The 11163-nt window shown below is 27.3% G+C and overlaps 1 protein-coding gene across 1 annotated transcript; it reads right to left on the bottom strand.

Annotated features, from left to right (window-relative positions):
- Positions 1-2907: 2907 nt before the first annotated feature.
- Positions 2908-9177, bottom strand: LOC132950905 (splicing factor Cactin). Its single transcript, XM_061022519.1, has 10 exons — positions 8791-9177; positions 7846-7983; positions 6737-7290; positions 6405-6653; positions 4730-4906; positions 4378-4624; positions 4125-4314; positions 3532-3686; positions 3304-3448; positions 2908-3236 (listed from the first exon to the last, which is right to left on the bottom strand). Coding segments are annotated over exons 1-10 (2046 nt in total). The 5' UTR covers positions 8793-9177; the 3' UTR covers positions 2908-3047.
- Between the last annotated feature and the right edge of the window lie 1986 nt (positions 9178-11163).

Raw genomic sequence — 11163 nt, 5'->3', positions numbered from 1 at the left:
GTAGGGACATGAAATTTTGACTGAATGTTTATATTAGCATTTTCTATACACCATAAAATTTACAAAATATTTTGACTCTTTTTGAGCTGTTTACGGCCATTGTCAGTTTTCAATTTTTTTAGTTTTTTTTTCTATAAATATCAATAAAATTTTATCTGTTGAGTAAAAAAACTTGAAAATTTAATAGAAGGCTCCTAGGTTATTGTTTCAAAGGCAGATGAAAAAAATTAAAAATCCTTAGTCACAGTTTTTATTTATAAGCATTTAAAGTTCAGTCAAAATGTCATGTCCCTACGGTCATTTGTTTTAGAGTTACACCAAAAACCAAAATCGATTTTCTCGAAAACAGATTTTGCGTAAAAATTCCCGTTTTCCCTTATTTTTCTTTTGTTTTTCACGTCGCATTTGAAAACTACTGAGAAATTTTTACTTTTGACCCCCAAAGTACCAACTAGATTCACTTTCCTATCAGAAAAGTTACTGTTGAAGAAAATCCAAGCACTTTGTAATGACAGACACAAAAAATAATTCAAAAAATTAAAAAAAAAAAACACATATCATTGTAAATTCAATACATTCATCGTTTCGCTCAGAATCTAAAATTAATTAATAAATTCCTAATATTTTATAGTAAAAATATTTTTGAATCATAAATATTTTATTTATATTTTCTTTTGATAATTTTAAGTTGTAATACTGAATTTATTCCCAGAATCCTAAATTTAAAAATATAGAATTTATCAAATACAGTGATTATGTTAGGTAATAACTGTTATATTTACCTGAATTACACTGAATGATAAGATTTTTTTTTATATTTTCGAGTTTAAATTATCGTCTGTTGTGGCTCAGAGGTTTTTGTAAACAGAAAATGATCTTTCGACATCCACATACGTAATTGGTGCGTACTTGTAGAAAATAAGGTAATTTGTTGTCAGATCTTCGAGAAGGCCATCCATGGTGGAGATAGATCCACTAAGTTTTGACGAGATTTGTTTTAATGTTTTTAAACCAATATTTTTAGATAAAACTTTTTTATTTTTACGTAGACTTTTTCCCTGGTTCACCTTGAACGGATTTTAATTGTGAATGAACATTGTCCATTATACTCAACGATTCGACATGTTTTTAGTCTGCAGTTTTATAATTGATTCAGAAAGAACTTAACTTTAATTCTTAATGCATTATTGGAGTCCAACGTATTTACATCACCAGTGGCGGACTCAACTTCAATTTTAAATGACGCATTTTCATAAGTACTTACCACCACCACCGCCACCATCCTATTTTTACTTATAACAAAGTTATGATGTAAATAAAATGTGATCAAAAGAGCCAAGAGATCAGGCTTTAGCATTTAATTCTGCGCCACAGTCACGGGGTGGCACCACCCCCATTGAAAAGTTGACGCAACTGCGTCAAAATTGAGCGCTTCAGCTCGCCACTGAACATCGCAAATTTTTACATTGTATTTACAATAATAAAGTACAGCATTGATCCAGGTACGTTTTTAACATAAAATGTATTTACAATTTATATACACAAAATCTTTAAATATGCAAAATCATATAAATTTAGTAAAATATGCAACATACATTTTTGTATTTCAATAGTATGGTTCATGAAACGAATTTGTGGCGAATCAGATTTGAAATATGCAGTTTCCTGAGAAAGATGCAAATGCATAAAGTTCCGAGCCCTGCTCATAAGTTACTGCTTAACATGGAAAATAATTTAACTCATTAAGTTAGAAGTTACTTCGAAAAAAAAAGTAACTCGTTATGTAACTTAATTAAAAGTAGCTTAACTTTAACTTTTTAAATTGTTAATTCCGTATCTATAGTGTTACATACATACGGTGTATAGTAGGTAAGTACGGTTGAAAAATAATGATACAACATTTATCTTTTATATTTGTATATATATATAGGTACTATTAGGTAGGTATATTATTCATACTCAAAATTTAAATCTCTATTACCTAGTCTCTATAGTTAATACATTTTAAGTGGCAAGATTTCATTTGATTGATTTAAATAATTTTATAGATTTACATTTACTTATTAATTTGTACACATTTATACGATAGGTATATAAAATACTGAGCATAGAACTGATTCTTTTCTATGTACATCATTTTTTTAAAGTAAAAATTCTTGTTTTGTACTTAGTAGGTAACCTGCATATTAAATAAAATATATAATATTATTTAATTATATTATTCTTAGGTAATATGGACTAGACATATAATTTTGTGACCATCACCAAAAGCTATCTGACCTTTAGTACACATATAGATTAAAATAATACTTTTCATCTAGTCTAAAAAAATCATTAATTATGTTTGGACTTCGACTCTAAGCATAAATGATTAAAGAAGTGATAATCAGGTCAAATGTTATGAAGACAAATACTTAACTAATGTTTCATAGGGATGTGTTTCAATCAATAGAAAATGTAATTGATATTACAAGTTTACAGTTAATAGTTTGTTTTATTACAATTGAATGTCATTATCCAATTCTATAAAAAAAAATAAAAATGGCAATACATATTTTTATTTTTTTATAATTTCATTAATGTTCATTTAAAAAGTAAAGTTGTATGATAGTTAAAATAATTAAAATTTGAACTCAATAATATAGGTGAATTTCAAAAAGGTTGTAAAAAATTATATAATAATATTGTATGCATTGTATAATAAAACAATAGCTATATTTTTCCAAAAAGCTGAAGTATTATATTGTTGCGTTTTATAATGTTATTTCTTGGTATATGCATATATGAATTGCTAACTCAATCACATTTTTAAGAAACTAACTTGTTCCAGCAACATTTCTTCTCCAACTATGATAAAGTATTAGTTTCAACACAATAATTTCATGTTTATATAATATAATACACCAGTGGAAAATTTAAAGTTTTTAATTTTTTTTAAATCGTCTATTTTCATTAATAATTAATTAATTTACAAATTAATGAGTAGTTGTAGTTAAATTAATTTATGTACAAACATAACGATAAAAAAAAAAGTAATATAATTGAAATTATCTTCTATATCGATAGCGTTTGAAATGAAACCATAGCTGAAAAATATTGTTATGAAACTGGCAACGAAATCCTCTTTTATAGGAATATTCCCATTCTCTGTTTACAATCTTGAATGCAATATCTTCATATGGAGGACCAGCATGGAATCTCAAGACTGCGAATTCTGGATTATCTCCGCAAGCAGTCTATAAAAGTATTAATATTAAAAATAAATAATATGGTATAAATTTTAAATTGTTGTTTTGAATTTACCAAGAAATATTGTGGAGTTGAACCTTTATTTATTAAATCTGGATAAAATATATTAAACTTATATCCTTGAACAATTTTTGGTGGAGGATTATCCATGTCATAATGAGTTTGATTGTACTTATTCCACTCAAATCCAGTATGTACCCTATGTATATTATATTAATTTTAATACAACATTTTATAATAATTTAAACATTTAAAATAACTACAATTTATTCTATTGTTTACCTATTAAAATATCTAGGTTTTCGTGGTCGGTACTTATCCGACCATAAGTATACTTGATGATCCAATTCAGTTTCGACTGAAAATTCAGCCTCTTCATTGGTCATACCTTTTCTTGCTTCTTTTTGTAAAGCCATTTCTTCAACAGCCATTACATTCTGTAAAAAAATATGTTATTCATAAGGATAGATAAATTAATTTGAATGAATATTATTGGAAAAAACTTTTTTTTTTAGATAGATTATTTTAACACATAATATTATTTATTGACTGTATATATATTATTGTGTGTCTAAGGATTGACTTTTGCCATAAATTATTTATGAATATAAATTAACTTTTTTACTCATTTTATTTATCTTTGATAAACATCTAAACAAATAGCCTTATTACTATTCAATTGGCATCAAATTTCAGTAGCTGTCAATAAACATAGAATCATATAACTGTCTAATGCATTAGTCAATGTTCTGTTATTTATGACAACTAATGTCATTCGTTTTTCAAAGTCTTGAATTTATATTATTATCATAATTCATACAAACAACATATGAAATTGACACTTTTGAATTATTTATTACATGTGATAAGCTTACTTCAATACGTGTCCCCGTGCCTTGTACTTGCAGTCTAGCAAACGTCAGGCGTTTTTCGTCATCTATTTCTGATACAACTAAAGTACCAAGTTCTACGCTATTGGAAGAAATATATACAGGGCTATACCCACAAGCATCATAATCTGCAGCACATTCTTCTATAATATTTCTAGCTTCTTGTTCAGCATCACTAATTAAAAATAAATTATAATGTTGGTTAAAACATGAGAATAGATTTAAATATTAAATTCACCTTATATCTTCCCCAGAACTTTCTGTTTTTTCTTTTCTTGAGGGAGATTTTTCGGTAGAGGTTGATGGTTGATCTTGACTTGATGGCTCATTAAATTTAGCCAATTGTGGACGGATTTTCTGACTACTATTTCCTTCTTCTGGATCAAATTGAGAATCGTCCATCTTTTGTTGAGCTTTTAATACTTCAAGTTTTTTCTTTAAATTATCTTGGTGCCGATCTCTAAGTCGTGCTCTTGCAACATGCGCTATATATATTAATATTATTAAAATACTTAGCTAGTTTAAATACAAACTTTTCATAAAAAAAATATGTAATTTTATCAATAGTAATCATTATTAATCATGCATACCCTTTAGTTGTGACAGTAAAGTTTCCCAGTACCCAATATCAACCCCTTCAGCTTTACTATTGATTTTTTTTTCGATTTGAGTTTTTAGTTGGTCTAACTGCTCAGCAGTTTTACCTCGAAAAATATGAGCGACTTCATGAGCTACTGACTGATGAATTCCTTCTCTTCGGCCAACAGCTAAACATATTATATTTAAATTTATAAATATAAAAATTATTCAATACATAATATCTTTGGTAGTACAAAATTGTTAACACTAAAATGTATATGTAATATATTATGATAAGTTATTATAGGCATTATAATTCCAAATTGAATAAGACAAAATAAAACTAATGTCTAACCATTCAACAGTAAATTTGTAATTTTTAAACATGTATATATAATAAATTATATGTGAATTATATTTATTTGATCATAAATGCTTCAAAACTGTGATATAAAAAGTAAAAATATGTCTTTTCCACAAGCTATTATACAATTAATTGTATAGCTTACCAACTTAAACTTATTGTATATATTACAGTCAAATTCGTTAATTGGGAAAAAGACATCATTGGCTAGAAAATATACTGTCAATAACCAAATGTATCCAACTACGTAAGAAAATGTTAAAAAAAAAATCCAGTCAACTTCTATGTTTGGTGGTCAAAGATGATATACCCAGGCAATACTACAACTATAAACTTTTAGGTTCGTGTGCAATTATTTATTTTGAGGCCCCAAATTAATATTATTATTGTAATTTTTAAAATATAATAAGGAAATTAAAGTTACTTTATTAGTTATTACTTTTCATTAACCATCACAAGAAATCAATATAAATATCAGTCGTTATCTACTCTACTAATTTAAAATTAAAATAACTGAAAAAATAGGTTATGAAACTTTTTTCTAATAAAAATGGTAGTTGTAGCGTGTTATTGGCTTATTGCTATTAAAGAAACTCATTTTGATATTAGTATTACAGAAGGTCGGTTTAAATTTTGCAGAAAACATTAAATTTATTGTATTAATTCATATTTAATTATTATAATAGTTTATATTTATATCATAACATTGTTAACAATTTATGAGTCGATACCATCTTCTGTAGTATAGTGTGAATAGGTTCATGATACAAATAAGTAATAGCATAACATTTAAAAATAATCTACATAATATAGTAAAATGTATGATTTTGTAAGTCACAATTAATGTTTTTGATTTACAATAAAGTAATACTAACATGGTTATTCTCCATTTAAATTTTAAATATCTAATTTTATTCATTTTTGAACTTAAAATGTCTATAGTAAAAAACTGTATTAATATTTAAATTATTAATATTATAACTATAAGTTATTTAATTTGTTTTTAATTATTTTTGGGTAAATTTTTTACCATATTCCACAATTTTAAGTTTTTTTCTTGCATATTTTTACAATTTTGACTGTATATTAGATGGCTTATTTTGAAACCTTAGTGCATAAAAATCCTCGCTCTATTAATAATTAACTAAAGGTTTATAGTTATTAATTATTTGTACAGTTTTTACCACTAAAACATTAAAAGGAGTTGCATAGCGATGAATTATTGAGTATTGGTACAACATTGAAAATTACAATATCAAATTTATTGAGCATGGAATTTTATACAATAGGAAAGCATTTTTTCAAGAAGATATTATATTTACCTGTGAAAGCTGATTGTTTTTGTAATCTTCTCATTTTATGCAATTCATCTTCTACAATAACAGTTATATCATTCCAGTAGTCAAAGTTTTTTCCTTTTTCAAGTTCCATGTAAACTTTTATGTCTTCAACAAGATCTTCTAAATCTTTGAGTTTTAAGCCATTTAAGTAAATATAAGGTTCGTGCATTTCAACAGCATCTACTTCTTCTTCAGTGCTTATGTATTTGGCAAGAAGATCAATTGGTTTAGCTGAAAAATAAACAAAAAAGTCAACATGTTATTTATATAGATTTTTTTTTTAATGTCTGGTATAGTTACTGAATTAATATTACCTCTTCCGTCTTCAATACGAATAGTAGAACGCAAACGAGCTTGCTGTAAATGAAACTGATCTTCACTTTTTTCCCATTCTTTAAACTGTGCTGCTTCTTTACTTCTTTGTAATAATGCCATCTCATCTTCCCTTTGTTGCCTTTCCGTTTCTCTTTCCATTCGTCGTTTTTTCACTTTTTCTAATTCTCGTTTGTTTTCTTCCATTTTTTGTCTATTCCTTAACTCTAGTTCTTCATGGCTAACACCGACCAAACCATCTTTGGCCATTTTTTTATCCCATACAAAAGTAGAAAGCAGATTTGCATCTCCAAAAGGATTGTCAGCATTTGTATAATGTAGGTAATCATTATCCCAACCCATTAACTCTTTTCGTTTTCTTTCTTTAGCTGTTTTCTTCATCAAACGCCTAAACCGCTTTTCCTCTGGCGTTTCCATACCTTTAATTAATTCTTTTTGCTGTTTTCTTTCTTCGGCAACTTTAAGTCTTTCTTGTTGAAGACGTTGCAGTAATTTTGCCTCATCATTGCTTGACGAGGAGTCACTTGATGATGACCTGTATTTACATAAAAATAAATTGTTAACAGGATATTTATACATGTTGTTTATAATATGGCATGATTATTTAATCGGGATTTGATTCAAGTCTGAGCAATATGTAACAATGTAGTGTGCCTACCCATATTATAAATTTATCATAAAACCTTTTTTTGACTGATGGCATTACATCATGCTAAGTCACTTAGTAACGCACCTGCCAAAGGCCGTATTAGTTACAACCATAATATCATGTTATGTACATCATGACTGTTAGGTTTTACATATTATTTACATTTAACAATAAAAGCTAATTATAGTGTGACTGTTTAAGTATACATTAATTACACTAGCATCACCAAGAGGTTTTATAAATATAAATAAAATATATGTTTGATTAAATACATGTTACTTAAAATACAATGACATATTTTATTCATATGATCTAATGAACATTATAATAATTATTTATTAGAGTTAAATTGTTTCACTATAAAATTATTAATTTTTAAGAAATTATGATGTCTTACCTAATTTTATACATTATTTAGTAATATCAATCAACAAATTTTACCTTCTTTTACTCTTATGTTTTGATTTAGATTTTTTTTTTGACGAATGTTTATCTTGTTTATGTCTTCTTTGTTCATCAATATTTTTCTTATGATCGTATAAATCCTTAGATCTAGCATAATGTCTGGATGATGACGACCTACAAAATATAAAAAACCAACAGTTTATTTTGAACTATATACATAATTTTAAGTATTATACTTAGGTGTATATGTTATATATAAACACATTCAAACCATAATCAAATAAACTTTACTATAGTAGTTATGGGCTTATGAACTCACATAGTTTAGTAATTAATACAACAGTTAAATTAACTATATGCATACAATAAGTCACATTAAAATGTACTAAGCTAGGCCTGGGGAATACTGTGAGATACATATTATATCATCTTAACAAGTCATTATCTTATAGAGCACTAACGATAACAATTTAAATCAATATATATTATATTATCTGCATACCGGGGACCATTGATATTCGTCCCTAATTGATCTAACGGGAAGTAAATTAATATTCGATAGTAACTTATGATAAGCTGTAGTGAACGTAAACGAGATATCATAATCATACTGTGTCCATTAGGATAGGACAAACCAGAAAGGAATACCATATAAAATAAAGCTCTCGAAAGCATTCTTTTTAGATACCTAGCAGATGTATATCATCACGGAGTCCTAAACACCTTCATGTCAAAATTACAGTTAAATTAACAATTATATGACATAAAGAGTTTATATAATTTTATATTCATTTTAAACTTGGGTTTAGATTAAATATATTTTATCTAACAACTCTAATACTATAAAGGTATTTATCTCTACTTTTAATTCAACACCTTACATTCTTCCATCATTGTACGGAAGATACCTAGCCGATTTATCAGGCATGCAATACGAGATTCATTACTTTGATGATTAAATATCGTAAGACCATAACTTACATGTTCTAAGATGATGGCACAAATGCACGATTAAATCTCTTGTCGATGAGTTAAAAATTTTAAACTTAAAACTCAAGTCGAAAAAAATTAATTGACTGTAGTTCTGAGTTCACTCTTCAGTTTTCAGTTCTTCTTCACTGAGTTCATTGTTATGATTGGGTTATCAGTTTCAACTTTGAAGTGCATGCACAGAATAACTTCTAAAACTTGTTATTCTGTGGTGCATGACCACGGAAATATAAAAAATATAAAATATAATCTTAATCTTAGTCCGCGAGCATGAGAAAATAAATTTATTTTGTCATATTGAAGCACAATTAAACAATGATTAAATAAAGTTATTTTTTATTATTTTTTATTATTAGTCGTGTATAATACTATCTTAATGACTTATCATGAAGAGAACAGAAAAAAAAAATAACATTTACGGATCACATGGAAACAAAAATAATTCAACGCGGTGTTTGGTCTTAGGTTTTGTCCATGACAATATAATATGATAATACATTATCTACATCGTGGTCCACGATTTGAAGTAGTGTGTACTGTGTGTAGACTTATAGAAAGTCGAATAGAATCGAATTTAGGGCAAGTAGTTTATGAGTTATAACTTATAAGTATTTAAAGTTAGGTTGATGAGCGGAGTGGAGTAATACGGGGTTACCCCGCGAAATGTTTGTCCAAGACTCTGCTCGACGCTCATCTAAACTTTAAATACTTATAACTCTTCTAAACTACTCGCCCTAAATTCGATTTTTATGTTTCGAAATAATTAGACAAATATTCTGCTTTGGAATATGAAATTAACACTATGTTATCATTCAAAAAAGTACAAAACTTAAAAAATTTTAAGGATAAAAAATATAATTTTTTAATAAAAACGTCGTTATGTAAACGACTTGAAACTATGTAAAATAATATTTTCAAAAACATTTAGATACACTTCTTGAAATAATGAGTATTCAATGATAAAAGAATCACCCTGTATATACCAAATTATCGTTCTACTTTTTTTTCTTATTAGTTCCCATTATAATAGTAGTAATACACAATAAAACAACCATTCAAAGTTAATTAATAAATCATAAATGCTATACATCAGCAGTAAAACACTTGTGAACAAAATATATACCAACATAGATATTTAACTTTTCTTAGTTTAACACAAACACATGTTTAATTTTTTTAGTAGATTACTGAAACATATAATTGGAATTTGAATTAGTATACTACTCCATAGTCCATGCACGATAAGTTCACCATCTAAAACCGGTTTTTTCCCCACTGGTCTTGCTCTTAACGTGCGCGGAGTTTAGTTAACAGTTATGATAGTTAAGTATTTAACACAATCATGACACTGACCACAGACTACATAATTACGAGGTAGACGGTGTAACTGGTGTAAGCACTTTCGAAACTTACATACGACAGAGTGAGTTCGCCAGGTTATAAAAACTTTTAGAAGCTGAGCGTAGCGAACGATAAATGTATTGATTTTACAATTATGTGTATTTTATTGTGTTTGTCATCACCGAGCAATAAAAATTCTTCAATTTTTTACATAAATACTTTTTGTGGTAGGAAAGTGTTAGGTATCTACACTTGGTACTTGTTGGGGGTCAAATTAAAAATTAAACCAAAAAAAGTGGGTAAGTGGATGTCGCTCTGGTGTACAGCAGGTGTTAAATTTGAATTTAATGATATAATCAGTGATGTATTGGTAATTTTTTTCTAGGGTATACGCTTAGCACATAAGCTCAAAAAATAAATTTCCAACCAAACCTAAAATTAACTTATGGTAGGTCGTGGGGTATACCACCGCGCCTTTATATGTCAATTTATTTATCTAACCCTCCCCCCCCCAGAAAAATGATTTTAGACATATTTACGCCATGCATCAGGATCAGATGGAGTTAGAAGCTTAGAACAGTGCTTGAAAAGTTCCTTTAAAAAAGGAATTAGTTCACGTCCACGTTCCTCTTGTTAGAAAAGGAACTAAATCCTTTACCGTTCCTTCCTCGAAGAAAGGAACTAGTTCCTTTCCTCGTTCCTTTTTAATGTGACGTAAAATAAAATAAAAAACATAGGTACACCGTACATGTTTATACTATAATTGTTTTAATTTTAAAATTTTAAACATAACAAATTGTTATTTAGACATTATATAATTAATAAACTGTATAAATAAACCGCCGCAATAGAAATACAGAATTGATATTTTGTAAACATTAGGTATCAATAATATCGTATACAGGTATATTTTTATAGCTCTTCATATTAGTTACTAAATTTTAAAAGAAGCTACACATTTTCTCCTTTTAGTTTTAAAAATAATTTAATTACTTTTATTTAAAAATAAATGAACGAAGAATG

This window comes from Metopolophium dirhodum, chromosome 8, assembly GCF_019925205.1.
Source record: "Metopolophium dirhodum isolate CAU chromosome 8, ASM1992520v1, whole genome shotgun sequence".
Taxonomy (NCBI): Eukaryota; Metazoa; Arthropoda; class Insecta; order Hemiptera; family Aphididae; genus Metopolophium; species Metopolophium dirhodum.
The sequence above is the reverse complement of the archived record's forward strand: the minus strand, read 5'-3'. Positions and strand labels throughout refer to the sequence as shown.

Coding starts and splice junctions, on each gene's coding strand:
- LOC132950905 (XM_061022519.1), bottom strand. Junction 7,291..7,845: donor AAACATAAGAGTAAAAGAAG/GTAAAATTTGTT, acceptor ATGTAAATACAG/GTCATCATCAAGTGACTCCT. Junction 4,907..6,404: donor AAAACAATCAGCTTTCACAG/GTAAATATAATA, acceptor TAATATGTTTAG/CTGTTGGCCGAAGAGAAGGA.